At 39.5% G+C, this 18,311-nt stretch overlaps 1 protein-coding gene across 5 annotated transcripts in view; it reads left to right on the top strand.

Annotated features, from left to right (window-relative positions):
• The window catches only part of Ppp1r12b (protein phosphatase 1 regulatory subunit 12B), a 209,584-nt gene that overhangs the window by 81,601 nt on the left and 109,672 nt on the right, over positions 1–18,311 (top strand). For all 5 annotated transcript variants that reach the window (XM_070041820.1, XM_070041818.1, XM_070041819.1 and 2 more), the window contains one exon: positions 3,698–3,880. In XM_070041820.1, coding sequence (XP_069897921.1) covers positions 3,698–3,880 — 183 coding nt within the window. The remainder of the gene's footprint in view (positions 1–3,697; positions 3,881–18,311) is intronic.

Genomic DNA, 18,311 nt, shown 5'->3' with positions numbered 1-18,311 from the left:
TACCTTCAGAGTTGTTAAAGGATTCACATTTTTTTTGGTCATTCTCTTCTTTAATCTTTACACTAAAGCTTCTATTTTCAAGGATTGCTTCATGTTTCAAAATAACTCCTGGAGTTGTATACATTGTGGCTACATTCTAGGCAGGAAGCAGGAGGAAAGTGGGAAAGAGGCAAAGAGAGAATCCCTCTAAACTGGTAATTTTCTGAGAAACTCTAATATCTTGCTCTCTTTAATTTCATACTTCAAGGAAATATGGATTTTTAATAGTACATTATTGCCCTCAGTTATACAGATATTCTATATGTAAGAGGGGGAAAAATGATGACTGTGGTTAAGCAGCTAGCTGCCTCCAGCAAACAGTCTTGTTTTATAGATGAGGGAACAGACAAAAGCTTCCCTAATCATCTGTCCAAGATCCCATAGTGAGGGAGAAACTGAAATAGGATTTGAACCCAGATTTGTCCACTGCAGGGATCTTGTCTATTGTGTCATGGTTTAGTTTCTCCACTGAGTTTAGATTCTATTCTAGGTACTATGTTACATCTTCTACATACATTGTTTTTTTTTTTCTTCTTTTTTTTTTGTGGGGGGAGGGGGGTCTGGTCGTGGGAACTGGGCCTGGGCACTGTCCCTCAGCTCTTCAGCTCAAGGCTAGCACTCTACCACTTGAGCCTCAGCACTACTTCTGGCTTTTTTCTTTTTGATTATGTGGTGCTGAGGAATCGAACCCAGGGCCTCAGGCATGCAAGGCAAGCACTCTACCACTGAGCCACCTTCCCAGCCCCTACATACAATGTTTTATTTCATCATCATAGGGATCCTATTTGTCAGGGTATTATTGCCTCTGTTTTACAGGTGAAAAAGAGATCATTACATTGGCTTAAACTTAGCCTCAAGTTCTTCCAAACCCATGATTTAGCTGACTCCACTATACAGTTTTGATCCTTACTACCAAGCTTCCCCTACTCTGTTCCTTCTAGTCCACTTGTAAAATTACAACATGTGGGGCTGGGAAGGTGGCTCAGTGGTAGAGTGCTTGCCTTGCATGCATGAGGCCCTGGGTTCGATTCCTCAGCACCACATAAGCAAAAAGAAAAAAGCCGGAAGTGGCACTGTGGCTCAAGTGGTAGAGCGCTAGCCTTGAGCTGGAGAGCTGAGAGACAGTGCCCAGGCCCAGAGTTCAGGCCCCACGACCGGACCCAAAAAAAAAATTACAACATGTTTCTAAAATTGTTTTGTATGATTTAATAGAATAAAATCTCTGGCATCCCAGGAGCTTAATACAAGGCAGAGAGACCAAAACATGTTATTATTTTTTAAAAATAAACTTCCAGGGCTGGGAAGGTGGCTCAGTGGTAGAGCGCTTGCCTTGCATGCCTGAGGCCCTGGGTTTGATTCCTCAGCACCACATAAGCAAAAAGAAAAAAGCCGGAAGTGGCGCTGTGGCTCAAGTGGTAGAGCGCTAGCCTTGAGCTGAAGAGCTGAGGGACAGCGCCCAGGCCCAGAGTTCAGGCCCCACGACTGGACCCCAAAAAATAAAAATAAATAAATAAACTTCAGGTAATATTGTAATAAGTATAGTGGTTTAACCTAAAAAAGTGATCCTCTTGCCTCAGCCTCTTAAGTAGCTAATTTTTTTATAGCTATGCTTTAGCCTGATCTTATTAGTACTTCAAATTGACTAATTTTGCCATCAGTTTTTAAAATTAGAAAATATATAAAGAGAGTGAAGGAAATATATTTACTGTAACCTTTTTGTACATTACCTTTACAATAACAATAAAAAATTGAAAAAAGAAAATACATACAAATTTGACCTTATTCTAAGTTATTAATTGCTTCTAGAGAAGTAACTTATATATTTTAGGGATTTTTTCAGTCTTCAAAAGTATTCTGTTGTATCTTCTGTCATGCCTAGCTACTAAGAAGGCTGAGATCTGAGAATCACATCTTGAATGAAGCTGAGACTTTCATCTCCATTTAGGCAGAAAAAAATCCAGAAGTGGGAGTGTGGCTCAAGTGGTAGAGCACCAGCCATGAACAAAAAAAGCCTAGTGAGAACTCAGGCCCATGCAGCATGTAGGTCTACACACACAGACACACACACACACAGACACACACACACACAGAAGTGGGAGGAGTGTGGCTCAAGTGGTAGAGCACCAGCCATGAACAAAAAAAGCCTAGTGAGAACTCCAGGTCCATGCAGCATGTAGGTACACACACACACACACACACACACACACACACATACACACACACACACAATTCCAGGCCCATGCAGCATGTAGGTACACACACACACACACACACACACACACACACACACACACACACACACACACACACACACACACACACACACACACACACACACACACACACACAGTTTTTGTGGTTCATGCCTTTAATCCCAGCAACTTGTGAGGTGGAGTTCAGTAGGATTAAGGTTGTAAGCCAGCCTAAAGCAAAGGTTAGTCAGTCTCCTGTCTGAAAAGTGGAGCATGGAAGTACATGTCTGTAATCTCAGTTTATGTGGGAGGCAGTAGGTATGAGGAGGCAGTAGGTATGAGGATGGCAGTTCAAGGCTGGCCCTGGGCAAAAACAAAAGACATTATTGAAAGATAAAGCAAAAAAAAGGCTGAGGGCATGGCTGAAGTAGAGTGTTCTCCTAGCAACTTGGCCTAAGTTCAGAACCTAGTACTGACCCCAAGTATTCTATTTTAATATTTATACCTGGATACCATAGTTAGGATGCTACTTTTAGGATGTGATTGTTTCTTTAAGCTTATTGTAATAATGTGATTATTTTGGAATTGAGCTCCTTGTAAACACCTCTGATAATGATTGTGAGTAGGTGGGAAACAGATTTTTAACATTCATGCTTTTCATTGCTTTTCCCATCTCGTGAGTATCAATTTTGGATCTCTGTTACCCCAGCAACAAGCTGTGACATCACAAATGATAGCTTTTTGGGTGGAGAGCCAATGGTTGCTCCTAACTCTTTGTTCAGATACAAAGCTCTTGTTTTTCCATAAATGAGTTTAATTATACAGCCTGTTGTTGCAGTCTGTAGTTAAGGTTGCATATAGAATCCTGCTCTGTTTTTGTTTCAGTTTCTCACTTGTGCAGTTAGGAATGTAGACAATTAGACATTTGGTTAAATTGGAAAGCGGCTGCAGTTACTGAACTGGGTAAAAGACAACTAAACATACTGAGGTTGTGGGATGTTTTGCAAATGGATAATCCAAGAAGATGGTTGTCAAATCTAGGCTGATGACTGCCACAAAGACTGTCACTGCCAAGAATTAAGGGACAGGTGGAGATTAATATCGTAAGTGACTTTGGTGTCTTTTTCATGTGTAGAGAGACTCTGCATGTTTGGAGGGAGGCCAGATGGCAATGAGGAATCTTAAAACACTTTGCATGTCAGTATTTTGCCTTTTGCCATAGCTAATTTTTGTCCCTCTGGTTTTTAATCTCATGCAAAAAAACCAAAAATGTCAAAATGCAAGTCTTTCGGCAAAGGATATCAGATTCTATGTATATTATTGAAAGATTTAGAACTCTGAGTAAATGAAGTAACAAAATCTGAACAGGAAGATTCTCTCATTAGGTCTATCTCTGAGCCTCCTTCCTGCAGTGCTTTGTTGTAAAGCATGCCTGACCGTTCTGTTCATGTCTTTTTTCATTTCAGGACTCCTTACAGATCCCAGGCTGATTCTACTGCAGAGAAAGCAGCAGACAGTGTTTCTTCTGGTACCCCACTCTGTGTCATCACTAATCGCCCTCCACCTAACACTACCAATGGGGTTACTGCTGCTTCTGTGCCCTCCTCTCCTGGAACAGACTCCTCTGTGGAAGGCAGGGAGAAGAGGAGGTATGGTAGCTCAATGAAACCTTGGTGACATTCTACTTTGGGGTAGGAGATAAAGGAGGGAGAGTGAAGTCTTATCCCCAAGCTCAAATTTTTGGAACTGGATCTTCATTTTTTTTTTAAGCGTTCTGTCATTTGCTTCTAGAAAAGCTTTTGGTAGAGATCTTAATTATTTCTAGTTAGTTAACATTCATTCTTTTATAGACATAGTCATAAGTTTTTGTATTTGTCTCATCAGAGCAACCATTGTCAAGTATTGTTTCTGCATTTTGTAATGGGGAACTTGAAGCACAGAAAAAAATATCTTCTGTGTAGTCTGATGAATTCTCTGTCAGCAAAAAGCTATTAACTGTCAAAAAAAATCAGAGAAGGAAATGAATGCAAGGGAAAGGAAATGATATGGTTGAAGGGTAGAGACTGTATATTCTTTTCTTTTTTCTTTTGACTGCTAGAAGTTGAACCCAGGGTCTCACATGCTAGGCAAAGTACTTTGCTACTGAGCTATATCCTAAGCCCCTACTTTTGTTTTTTTTTTTTTGTTTTTTTTTTTTTGAGACAGTCTCATTGTATGGTCCAAATTGGTCTTGAATTTGTGATCCTCCTCTCTCAGCCACTGCACTGCACCAGCACTGCACCAATGACCCCTATATGCTGTAGTTTCTTTTTTGCTCATGGCTGGTGCTCTACCACTTGAGCCAAACCTCCACTTCTAGCTTTTTTTTGTCAGTGGTGGCAGTTAGTTGGAGATAAAAGTCTCACACACTCTTCTGCCCAGTATAGTCCTTCAGATCTCAGGCTTCTGAGTAGCTAAGACTACACGTGCAAACTAACAGTCCCCAGGACTCTGCAATTTTTCTAGAGAGAAATTAGGAGAGCATAGGAAAAATCAGAAGAAGCTACAAAGAACATTTGGGTGGGGACAGTATTGGAGCTTGAACTCCAGAGCCTTGTACTTGTTAGGCTCAGCAAAGGCCCTTGAATACTTGAGCTATACTTCTAGCTCTAAGAACGTGTGTGTGTGTGTGTGTGTGTGTGTGTGTGTGTGTGTGTGTGTGTGTGTGTGCTTTTTTGCTCATGCCTGGTGCTCTACCATGTGTGTGTGTGTGTGTGTGTGTGTGTGTGTGTGTGTGTGCTTTTTTGCTCATGCCTGGTGCTCTACCACTTGAGCCACACTTCTAGGTATGCATTTGGAGATAAAATCTTGGAGACTTTCCTGCCAGGCTAACTTTAAATCAAATTCTCCAGATGACAGCCTCCTGAATAGCATAGATTACAAGCAAGAGCCACTGACAGCCAGCAGAAGAACTTTTTAATTGTTAGGATCAAGAGACCTTGGAGGTTGTGACCAAGGGTACATAGACTATTTCTTCTACTTAAAAAATGTATGAAAAGGGCTGGGAAGGTGGCTCAGTGGTAGAGCGCTTGCCTTGCATGCCTGAGGCCCTGGGTTCAATTCCTCAGCACCACATAAGCAAAAAGAAAAAAACCAGAAGTGGCACTGTGGCTCAAGTGGTAGAGCGCTAGCCTTGAGCTGAAGAGCTGAGGGACAGCACCCAGGCCCAGAGTTCAGGCCCCAAGACCAGACCTCCCCCCTCCCCCCCCCAAAAAGAAAGTGGAATGCACTCCATTTGGGAGTCTTCGATCTACTTGAAGATTAAGTATGTAATTATACTTTTTCAAGACTGTAAAAGAGCCGGGCGCTGGTGGCTCACGCCTGTAATCCTAGCTACTCAGGAGGCTGAGATCTGAGGATCGCGGTTCAAAGCCAGCCCGGGCAGGAGAGACTGTGAGACTCCTATCTCCAATAAAACCACCAGAAAACCAGAAGTGGCGCTGTAGCTCAAGTGGTAGAGCGCTCGCCTTGAGCTGAAGAGCTGAGGGACAACGCCCAGGCCCAGAGTTCAAGCCCCACGACCGACAAAAAAAAAAAAAAAGACTGTAAAAGAGGCAAAATTCTATCAAAATTCAAATTTTACTTTGATTTATTTTGAATATCCAAAGGAAGAATTTATATTTATGAGTGTATATGTATATGTATTATATTTATGAGTGTATATGTATATATAATAAGAAGTCAGGAAATGTTATCAGCTAAAAGATACTGGAAGAGAAAAACATTTTGGTAGCTTATTTTGCAGACAGCTCTACAAAACACAAGACAGGAAAGGAAGAGAGATAAGTGAGTTGGAAAATAATATTTTCTGCTTCCTTTCTTTTTCTTCCTTTTTTGTTACTTCTTTGCATAAAATATTAAAGGAAGCCAGTTTTCTGGCCTGACAGTTTTCAGAACAACAGTTATCCTCTTTTAATTGGTTTCCAGAAAGGGAAATTCTAATAAATCAGTAGTGAATATTAATGCTTATGTATTTACTATCTCAGATATAATATAGATATCTTATTCAGAAATGAAATGCAAAAGTAATCTTTTCATTAGCTAGAGAAAACCTTTAAAATATTTCTGAGGTGAAATACATAATACAAATTCATTAAGATTTTCCTCCACAAGGATGGGAAGATCAAGTTTGTTAGCATGTCTTGTTAAGTTCCTAGTTAAGATGAACTGTTAGAAAAACTCAGTTACTGCCTTCTGGGAATTTTATGATCCATAATGAAAAGAGAGTACTTGCTACATATTTTGTGTTAGTTTTATTCAGTCAACAAATCCTATTGAGTACCTTCTGTGTACCACATAAGATTTCCAGAACATGTTCCCTCAGGAAGCAGCAGCTGTGAGGATATATGGATTAAGTCAAGGTTTTAGTGAATTGTGGCTAAGTGCAATAGTTCATGCCTGCAATCCTAGTTACTTGGAGTCAGAGATTGAGAGGATCACAGTTTGAGGCTAGCCTAGACAATAAGTTAGTGAGACCCCTATATGAGCCAATGGCTGGGCATGGTGCTGGCACGCATTTATTATCCTAGCTATCTGGAAAATGTAAAAAAAAAAAAAAAAAAGGACTGTCGTGTAGGCTGGCCCAGGCATAAATGTCACCACAAAATGATTAAAGTAAAAAAGGCAGGGGGCATGGCTAGAGTGGTTGAATACCTGCCTAGCCAAGCTTAGGGTACCTGGGATGTGACTGTAAGTTGTGTAGGGGGAGGGGGGTTGTTTTGTTTTGTTTTTGCAGCACTAAGATTTGCGCTCATCTTTGACTCTCCAGACAGGTGCTCTACTGTGGTGCCTTGCCTGAGCCCTTTAGTTGAATTTTGAAGGACAATTGGAAATTAATAAGTAGTAATGACAAATTAATAAAGATTAATGATGGATGGTGTTTTAGAAAAAGTATAAGCAATTCAAGAAATATACAAGCTTGATGTGCTTGAATCTGGGAGAAGTTAAGGTCTATGTTACATTTCTGAAAGTGTCTTTTTAGGAAATAGACTTCATTGAAGGAGGATATAAAGTGTTTTTGTGGCCAAATGCATTTGGGAAGCAGAGGGTTAAACAGAATCAGCCAGAAGCCTTCTCAGGACATTTCCATCTGGGAGGAAGGGTAAAGAGTATGGCTTCAGGTGGGTAGAATGCAGCATGTATGTCTCTAATAGCGTTTTCCCCTATGAAAACCCCAAACTGGCATTCCTTTGTGTAGCTGAAGAAGAGACAGAAACCAAATCATATAGAGTGTCATCTGTGCTTTGTTGAACACTTGATCTTTCTATATCCTATAAAATTAAGAAGCATGGGGGAAAGGGTAGGAAGAGGAAGAACAGGTGAGAATGTTGAAAGGGGTAACATTGATCAAGATATATTGTATTTACAAGCTGCTTTGTTAAAGGCAACTCCTTTGTACAACTACAAAAAGAAAAGAAAAACTTGATCTTCACCACTGATTACCTGTGGCTCACACCTGTAATCTTAGCTACTCAGGAGGCTGAGATCTGAGCTTTGAGGTTCAAAGCCAGCCAGGGCAGACAAATCCAAGAGTCTCTTAGCTTCAATTAGCCAGCCAAAAGCTGGAAGAAAAGTTTTAACTCTGAATAGTAGAACAGCAATCTTGAACAAAAAAGCTCAGGGACAGTGCCTAGTTTCTAAGCTCATGCCGCAGGACTGGCACCAAAAACAAAACAAAACAAAACAAACCTTTGATTTTCTATTCTCAAAGCTATGAAATACAACTTGAGATTTTTAGCAGGGGAATGATTTGATCAAATGAAACATTTCATTTAAACCATTACAGAATTAAAGCCATTTAGTTTCTCCCTGTAGACAAGCATGTGCTGAAAGAGAAAAAAAAATCAGATGTTTTGAAAACAGCTAAAATTTCCTTCTGAAAGAGCAAGCTGGGTGATAATTCTTCTCTTTTGAAGCTGCAGCTTCTCTGTAATCAGCTCATTGTGGAGATGTTTCAACTCCTAATGGGAAAGCTTGATGGAGGCCTAAAGCCTGTGTTCGCAGGTCCAATTTGAAACAATTAGTGAGCATTGGGATAAATGGGGCTTTGAAACTGGCCACCATAAGACCTAAGCGGTGTAAAGTCTTCTATCAGAAATAATCTTATAACCAGAGCACTTAGACTGGGAAATGGATCTTACCATTACATTTCACAGCTGGCTCTACCTTTTAGAGGTTTTGTTCTTAAAGAAGATGGGTGAGTGTGCATACCAATTGACCGGAAACAGTTTTCAGCCTTATACAGATTGTTAAATGAACAAAGCTATATGCAGAAGGATACCTTATGATACCAAATAGAACAAACATGGAAACCTTAACACTGGAAGTTTGGGAAGTTTTCTGAACTCTTTTTTTTTTTTTCTCTGTTGTTTGTGGAGCCTAATCTCTGGGCTTGGGCACTGTCCTTCAGCTCTTCAGCTCAAGGCTAGCACTCTACCACTTGAACCATAGCACCACTTCCGGCTTTTTCTACTTATGTGGTGCTGAGAAATTCAACCCAGGACCTCATGCATACAAGGCAAGCTACCACTGAGCCACCTTCCCAGCCCGTGAACTCATTTTTGTCTGTGTTTTCCAGAGTTCCTTGTGAAGGTATTAGTGTTATAATGGGGCACAAGGAACAACAGGGCTTGAAAAAAATAAGATGAACCCTAAGAACCACAGACTCTTACTGGTGTAAACCTATGGAAATGTTCAAGACCACTGACAAGTAAATTAAATAGAGATTCAAGGCTTGGAGGCATCTAGATCATTTGAGGTTTTGAATACAAGTTCCTGGCAGAACTTCTGAAAATTCATTATTTTTAAGAAGGACATAATCTTGGATTTATGAATTTCTCCCCTTACTGCTGCTCCCTCCACAAGCTTACAGCACTCAAATGTACTCTCTTTACATAAAAAAGGAAATAGGAATTATACTGTCCTTACTGTATGGAAGGGAATTCTAAGCCCTGAGAACATTTAAGTTTCACTTATTATCACACCCTGCATCAGACACACAGTAAAGAACATCACCTAGGCCTCCTTTTACTCTCATTGAATTCATGAGCTACTACTTCTTTTGAATTTAAGTCTGTCTTATGCTACAATTTAGAATTCTATAGTGAGTACTCTCATGGTACTTCAGTCACTTCTATCCAAACTTTGGATTGTTTTGAGGATCATAGAAAAAACAACACAGTTATCTGGTTATAAAAAGGCTGATTTTACTGGCAGACAGCAGGATAGAAATGGCAAGTGGTAAGCAGTTGGCAGATAACTCTGTAGGGATACCAGGGCCCAACAGCAGCTGTCACAATAGTGTAATGGCTGGGTTCATTTTCCAAAGCTCCAAGTTTTCCTTAGCAACAAAACGTAAACAATTCCCTCAGCTAATAATAGAGTCTGATAGTGTCTGCCTTTGCTTCTCTTGTTCTGTTTCTCCTTGCAGCTTATTTCTTCTTCCCACCCCTACCCAGCCCTGAATTTTATATCACTTTAATGTATGTCCTTTCTTTTCTAAAATAATGTATGCCCTTTCTTTATTTTGTAGATGACTGTAAGTAACTTTTTCCACAAGAAGCTAAAATTGTTGCCTGTCCACATTACATGGGACATAGTACTCTATGTTGCTTGTCTCAGGATATGATCTATGCTGACTTGAGTCACACGCCACACATATTGATCTTCTAAAATCGTTTTGTGGTCTTTGTAAGCTAGATAGTTTTTCCTGCTAACTTACAGCTATCAGCAGATTAAGCTGACATTATGATTGGAATGTTAAAATTTTAAACCGTAATTCTGTCATATCTTCAAGTCATTTGCTTCAGCCCTCTGTCTCCAAGTTACAGACATTTGTCAGTTCAAAAAGGTACTATAGAAAAGAGCATATTTTTGCTCTAAATCAGTATTTCCTCCATCCTAAAGTCTATAGCAGGGCTGAATTTACTTCTTTTCTCTACTAACATAATAAGTATGAATATTGAACAGCAAGAAAGTAAAATGTATATGACAGTAGATGTATTTTCTACTAAGGTAAAATAATACCAAACAGCATCCCATGATACAGAGGAATCTGTGTGAAAGGAAGAATCAGTTCATAGGACAAATCTGACTACCTTATTTTAAGAAATTATCATAGTTCCCCCATCTGATCAGTTAGGAGCCATTAACATCAAGGCTAGTAAAAAGATTATAGCTTGCTGAAAGCTCAAATGACCAGCAAGTTGCCATTCTGGATGTTTCTAGATTATTTATACAAATAGTATGCTATGGGACAATACTGAAGTAGAAAGAATTAAAAAAAAAAAAAAAAAAGCTGTCCCCTGCTTGAGTCCTAACTCTTAAGTAGCAGAATGATAAGGGGTTTACCAGGTTGAAGACACCTGTAGTGGCATATTGTACCTCTGTCTAGTATTTTTTAAATATATCTTCTTTGAGTGAGGGAAAGGATGACATTGTCCAAAAAGAAACGTAATCTTTTTTTTTAATTGTGAAAATACTGTACAGAGGGGTTACAATTACATGGGCAAGATAATGAGTACATTTCTTATCAAGCATTGTAGCCTCCTCCTTTGTTTCCCCTTTCCATCCCCTCCTATCCCCCCACCCAAACCTCCCCCCCACCAAAGTTGTAAAGTTCGTTTTATGACATAACAACTTGTACATCTCATTGTTGCAATGGGTCCACCTTTTTCCCTATTTAAACGATTTGTTTTTGCCCTTCCCCTCCACAAATTATACCAACATCAAATGCAGTGAAAGCAGGGTTTATACCGTGGGGGAGGGACATACAAAGCAACAAAGAAATCATCTTATAAATAAGTTAGAAACAATCGCATGAAAGAAAAAAAAACATTTGAATACATATCTTAAGGTTCATTTCCCTAACATCAACTTATCTGACCTTTTATGCTTGACTCAGACATATACTAGTTATTGCAAATAAGGGAAACCATGGGACCTATGTTTTTTTGAGCCTGGCTTACTTCACTTAATATAATTTTTTCCAAGCCTTTCCATTTCCTAACAAATGGGACAATGTCATTCTTTCTGATGGAGGCATAGAATTCCATTGTGTATATATACCACATTTTCTTGATCCATTCATCTACTGAGGGGCATCTGGGTTGGTTCCATATCTTAGCTATGGTAAATAATGCTGCAATAAACATAGTCGTGCTGATAGCTTTAATGTGGTCTTGTTTGTGATCATTTGGGTAAATGCCCAAAAGTGGGATTGCTGGGTCATAGGGGAGCTCTATGTGGAGTCTTTTGAGGAACCTCCATACTGCTTTCCAAAGTGGTTGAACAAGTTTACACTCCCACCAACAATGTAGTAAGGTTCCCTTCTGTCCGCATCTCCTCCAGCATCTGTTGTTATTAGAGTTCTTGATTGTAGCCATTCTAACTGGGGTGAGGTGGTATCTCAATGTTGTTTTGATTTGCATTTCTTTTATGGCTAGAGAGGTTGAGCATTTCTTCATGTGTCTATTGGCCATCCTTCTTTCCCCATCAGAGAAGTTTTCTATGTAAGTCTAGCCCACTTAGTTATTGGGCAGTTGTTTCTTTGAAGATATTTTAATTGGGCAGTTGTTTCTTTGAAGATATTTTAGATATGAGACTCTTGTCCGTTGTATGGCTAGTGAAGATCTTCTCCCATAGCTTGCTAGCTATGTCCTTTGCCATGCAGAAGCTCTGCAATTTTATGCAATCCCATTTGTCCAACCTTTCTTTGGGTCTCTATTAAGAAAATTTCACCCTGTGCCAAGGAGACCTAGGGTCTCTCCTATTCTATCCTGTAATGTTTTCAGAGTGTCTGCTTTGACTCCGAGGTCTTTGATCCATTTGGAGTTGATTCTGGTGCAGGGTGATATATAAGGATCTAGCTTTAGTTTTCTACAAGTAGTTAACCAATTTTGCCAGCATCATTTACTGAAGAGGCTTTCTTTCTTCCATTCTATTTTTTTTAGCTCCCTTATCGAAGATTTAGATGGCTATAGGTCTGTAGGTTCATTTCTGGAAGAAATGTAATCTTTAGCCAATCACTGGTGGCTCACACTTGTAATCCTAGCTACTGAGGAGGCTGAGATCTGAAGATCTTGGTTCAAAGACAGCCTGGGCATGTCCCTGAGACTTACCTCCACGTAACTACCAGAAAACTGCAAGTGGAGCTATGGTTCAAAGTGGTAAGAGTGCTAACCTTGAGCAAAAAGAGCTCAGAGATAGTGCCCAGGCCCTGAATTCAAGCCCCACAATCAACAACAAAAAATAAAATGTACTTTTACCTGACTTATGTAACTATAACCCATCTGTATATCACTTTTATAATAAAAATTTTTAAAATGAAAAAAATATATCTGCTTCAAAATGGTTGCTACTAGCTAACAGTGAAAGGCTGGACTTAGCAGGAAGTATACAGGATTGATTTAGTTCCATTTCAGCCTTGTTTTTCTGTATGATTTGGGGGGTGGGTGGGGGGGAATCCGATTCCCTGTCTGACCTGTTCCTCATTTGTGAAAAAGGGATAGTAGCTAGGTGTGGCAACCCAAGCCTGTAATTGTACCTACTTGGAAGGCAGAGATGAGGGGATGGTAATTTGAAGCCAGCCCAGGCCAAAACCCATCTTGACCAATAGCTGAGTGTGGTGGTAGGCACCTGCCATCCCAAGCTACAGAGAAAGCACAATGGCTGGATGTAGTGGTGTGCACATTTCATCCCAGTGATGCACGTCAGCACAGGTAGAAGGATTGCAGATTGGCTAAAGTGAGAGCATTATCTCAAAAATAACAACATTCAAAAAAGGGCTCAAAAAGTGGTTTAAGTAGTAGAGTATATGCCAACAAGTGTGAGACCCTCAGTTTGATTCCCATTACCACCAAATAAATAATGCCAACATTGTACACCTAGTTATCAGGATTAGAAGTAACTAATAGATAATCTGAGCATATCTAAGCCCATCTCATTGGGCTATTTTGAGAGTTTTAAAAATAGATAAGTATAAGATTCTGAGTTCTTGGTTGTCATTTCAGCAGTCTTCATAGCATCTTTGCCAGGAGTAAATCAAGATTACTGCAATTGAACCCAGTCTTCAGGCTTCACTCCCAGATCTAGCTTTTTTGCTATTTCTAAACTCCTGTTATGTTTCATGAATCATCCATGTCCTTTAGGGTATTTAGAGCAGTGCTCTTTTCCAGAAGATTTTCAATGTACTTTGCATATATCTACCAGAAGAATCTTTATAAATGGCAGCTATAGCCTTATTTCTTAGATAGTACAATTTGACAGTCAAAATTATTCCTTGATCTATGACTACAGAGTAGGTATTGTATTCCTAGACATGAAAATAGCGTTAATCTGTGTATATATCTCCATTACAGCTTTTGGTGACTAAGTTCATTGTTGATGAGCAGCAGTATTTGAAAGGAATTTTTCTGAGCAGTTTTCAAGAATGAACTTGAAATATTTAGTAAGCTACCTTTTAAGCAGATGTACTGTCATCCAGGCCTTGTTGTTGTATTTGGAAAACACAAGCAAGGTTGATTTAGTATAATTATTAAGTGCCCTAGGATGTTCAAAATAGTAAATTATTGTCAGCTTCAATTTAAAATCATCAGCTATAAGCTGGGTCCTAGTGGCTTACCCTTGTAATCCTATCTATTCAGGAGCCTGAGATCTGAGGATCATGATTCAAATCTAGCCCAGGCAGGAGAGTCCAGAGACTGTTATCTGCAATTACTACCCAAAAAAGCCATAAGTGGAGCTGTGGCTCAAGTGGTAGAGTGCTAGCCTTAAGCAAAAACAACAACAACAACAACAAAAAACACCAGGAACCATACCCAGGCTTTGAAAATTCAAGTAAAAAAACAAAACAAAACAAACAACAACAACAACAAAAACATCTGTATTAGCCCCTAATGTATGAGTCTGACTGCCATTTGAAGCTTTGAAACCAAACATTGATTCTTCCTTTTTAGCTATGTAAGTTCTAGATAACATCTTCCAATAAAAGCTGTTCATCTAGGGCTGGGAAAGTGGCTTAGTGGCTTGCCTTGCATGCATGAGGCCCTGGGTTTGATTCCTTAGCACCACATAAGCAGAAAAAGCCAAAAGTAGTGCTGAGGCTCAAGTGGTCGAAGGCTAGCCTTGAGCTGAAGAACTGAGGGACAGGGTCCAAGCCCAGAGTTCAGGCCCCACGACCAACAACAAAAAATTATTAAAAAAAAAAAAAAAAAAGCTGGGGCTGGGAAGGTGGGTCAGTGGTAGAGCACTTGCCTTGCATGCATGAGGCCCTGGGTTTGATTCCTTAGCACCACATAAGCAAAAAGAAAAAGCCGGAAGTGGCACTGTGGCTCAAGTGGTAGAGTGCTAGCCTTAAGCTGAAGAGCTGAGGGACAGTGCTCAGGCCCAGAGTTCAGGCCCCATGACCAGACTCCCCAAAAAACCAACCAAACAAACAAAAAAAGCTGTTCATCTACACTGGAAATTTGTTGCTTAATATATCAGGTTTGTCCATTACCTCAGCTAGATCTGGATAATTTTCACAGCTTCTGCAGTTGCATTTGCTCTGTAACCTGCACTTTCATATTGTAGAGTAGCCTCTTTTCTTCATCCTCATGGGCCAGCTTCTGCTGCTTTCTTCTGCAATTTCCTCACCTCTTTCAGCCTGCAGGAATTGAAGAGAATTAGGACTTGCCCTAGATTCCACTTTAGCTTAAGGGAATGTTGGGGCTTGTTTGATCTTTTATCCAGACCACTAAAACTTAATCTATATCACCAAGGCTGCAAACTTTTGTATCATTTATATGCATAAACTTTGTGGGTGTAGCACTTAAAATTTCCTCCAAGAACTTTTTCTTTGTATTCATATATTGGTTAAGAGAATTGGCTTATCTCAAAAAGATTTTCCAACTAAGTTTAATCATTTCTAGATTTTGATTTAGGGAGAGATGTGAAACTCATTCCTTCACTTGAATATTTAGAAGCCATTGTAGGGTGTCTTAGGGAATAGGGAGGCCTAAAGAGAGTGGGAGGAGCAAGGAATGATATTTAGTAGAACAATCAGGGCACAATTTATTGATCAAGTTTCTCATTTTACATGGGTGTGTTTAATGATGCTCTAAACAGTTGTAATAACAACATCAAATATTGCTGACTACAGATCATCATAACATGTAATAGTAATTAAAAAGTTTGAAATATTGTAAGAATTACTAAAGCATAATGCAGTGTTATGAATTGAGTATATACTGTTGGAAAATGATTCTATTATGACTACTTAAAACAGGAGTGTCACAGTCCTTCACGTGGTAAAAAAAAAAAACAACTTATCTGTAAAGCCAATAAAGTAAATGCAATGACAAAAAGGGATGCCTGTACCTACAGTGCCCTGCATTGTTGTGATTTGCTTTCAGGACCCCACAGGAAAAAAATTTCCATCATGGTAGCATAGTGAAAGGCAGCCAAATACAAGATATTCTGCTGTCTTTTCTTCCCTCACCACGATGTGTCTAAGAATCTAGCACGTGAGGCAATGACTAGAGAGCTAAGAATGATGGTAATGATAGCAACTGACTCTTGCAGAGGACCTCATAGCCCAATGATACTCTTTTATTAAAATCACTGTTCTCTCCAGCAGATTCCTTTCCTGCTTAAGTTAGTAAGATCAGTTTCTGTTGTTTTGCAGCAACTGTACTCTGTGTGTGCAACATTTATACTGTTGATATTAGAGTGAATGGAACTTTTCTACATTTTAACATCTCTGACATCAGAGCTGTCTTATTGCTATTGACATTCTTGCACATATGTGAATTTCATTGTCAAAGTCCACTGAGTCATGTGATTGCTGCTCTTAAATATACCTAAAAGTGTCTAATAACTAAGTCAATTAATAACTATTAAGTCAATTAATTGCTTCTCAGCCATTTGGCTAAAATCAAGAGTAGTAACTATTAAGCTATAGGGTTGTAAAAAGCATGTGATAGGTTTGTTGAAACTGCCTTTTCTTAGCAGTTAATAAAGCAATTGCATCTCACAGTTAAAGGTGCTCTAGATGTAATACAATGTGATACTATTTGCCCAGTGAGATTGATGCTGCTGACCTGGTTTTTAAAATATGAAGAAATGAATGTGAATGGAATTTCTTTTGAGGATGATGAAAATAACTTAAAATTTGATTATGGTAATGACTGCACAACTCTGTGAATATACCAGAAACTCTGGTATACTAAATGGCTAAGTGGACTCAATAAATTTATTTAAAAATGACATTAGTAAGCCAGGTGCTGGTGGCTCACACCTGTAATCCTAGCTACTCAGGAGGCTGAGATCTGAGGATCACAGTACAAAGCTTGCCTGGGCAGAAAAGCCCTTGAGTCTCTTATCTCCAATAAACCACCAGAAAACCAGAAGTCGTGCTGTGGTTCACATGGTAGAGCGCTAGCTTTGAGCTGAAGAGTGGAGGCACAGGGTGTAGGTCCAGAGTTAAAGCCCCACGACCAACCCAACCCCCCCCCCCCCAATTGACATTAGTAATGTTTAGCCCTAGTAAATAGTTCTGGGAAGAAACATCTGGTTTGTGTCTGTTAAGACTACGAGATTTAGGGCTTTGAATAAAAGGCCTATTATCTTTTATTCCTGTTTTGAAACAGTGTTATGGCCCCACAACACAATTATGCTTCATTATCGAGAGACAAGGACAACTGCCATTCTTTTCCTTAGCATAGTTCATAATAGTTCAGGAGTGGGGGCTGAAGCCCCACTCACTCAGGACACATGCATTTAGAAGAAAGGATAAGAATCCATTCCCAGGGAGAGCAGAACCTCTGGGTAGTTCTGTCCTGATTTCTCAGCCACTTGAGAGTGAAGAGCAATCACCTAACACCTGCTGTTCAAGCCCTTATCAGCCATGTTTTTACACTTAATCATCTTCTGATAAGTGGTTCTTTTTTTTTTTCCAGAGCTGTATTAATAACATGTAGGAGGGACCAAAATTTTGTGCTGTCATTACTACCTCCCCTCCCCCTTCCCCACACCTAGTAGTTCATTTTCCCATGCTAGAAAAAGACTGTTGCTTGTAACAGTCTCATAAAATGGAGTCTGGTGTTTGCTGAGGAAAGACAGACAGAGGAGTGGCTGCTTGTATATTGACAGCTGGGCTTCTGGGAAAGCAGCTGTACAGGTGTGGAATTCAGTGAGTCTGAGGAAGCTTAATCTTCCTGGAATGGTCTGATCCAGCAAATAAGTTCTTTACCCTTCCTAGTTTTGTGGAAATCAGAGGCACAGAAGTGGCCCATGCGCTCCAGGGAATTGAGTCATACCTCTGCCATGGCTTGCTCAGTCTGAGTTGAGACATCTCTCTAGTGCTGGACATGGAATGACAGAACCAGCAGGTAAAATTTTTTGCTTGACAACTTTGATATTCTCTACACATTCTGCTCTATCCTCCTTTTTTCTGATGATTCTTTGGGAAGCTGGCTTGGTTGCATATGGCTTGATGTTTGATTAGGGGAGGTCAAGAAGCAGGTAGTAAAAATAAGATACAGAGTATTCAGAATAACCACTTTGGCACTAGTCTTGTTTGTTTCTATTTTGAATGAGTTTACACAGCTTCACTGATCCATAAATTAGACCCAAGGGTCAAGGAAACAGAGGACAATGAAGAATTTCAAAAAGTAGGAAATTCTCTTTTTAAGAGAAATTAATTTTGGTACTGTTATACTTAAGGTAGATGGTAAGGCACAGGGATTGGTTTGACTTTTTTATTTGTCTTAAATATTATAAATATTAAATAAATTTTTAAAAAATCAGACATTTAGGGCAATTACAGAAAAAAGCTGGTTTACATGCGTGAAAGACAAATTGCAAATTCAGTTGGCCTTCAAACAGGGTATTATAAAGGAAAGAGAGTAGTTTGATGAAGTCTGTGTAAATGGCGTTTACTTAGGATAGACTACAAATTGAATGGAGGAAGTGTTACTGGAGATTAACTTAAGGCTTTATAGGCTAGCACTCTACCACTTGAGCCATACCTTTAGCCCTGTTTGCTGGTTATTTTTTGAGATA

The sequence above is a fragment of the Dipodomys merriami genome, unplaced genomic scaffold (genome assembly GCF_024711535.1).
Source record: "Dipodomys merriami isolate MVZ:Mamm:240054 unplaced genomic scaffold, mDipMer1.0.p SCAF_31, whole genome shotgun sequence".
In the NCBI taxonomy this organism is placed as follows: domain Eukaryota; kingdom Metazoa; phylum Chordata; class Mammalia; order Rodentia; family Heteromyidae; genus Dipodomys; species Dipodomys merriami.
Note: the sequence above shows the minus strand (reverse complement) of the source record. Positions and strands in the feature narration are given on the sequence as shown.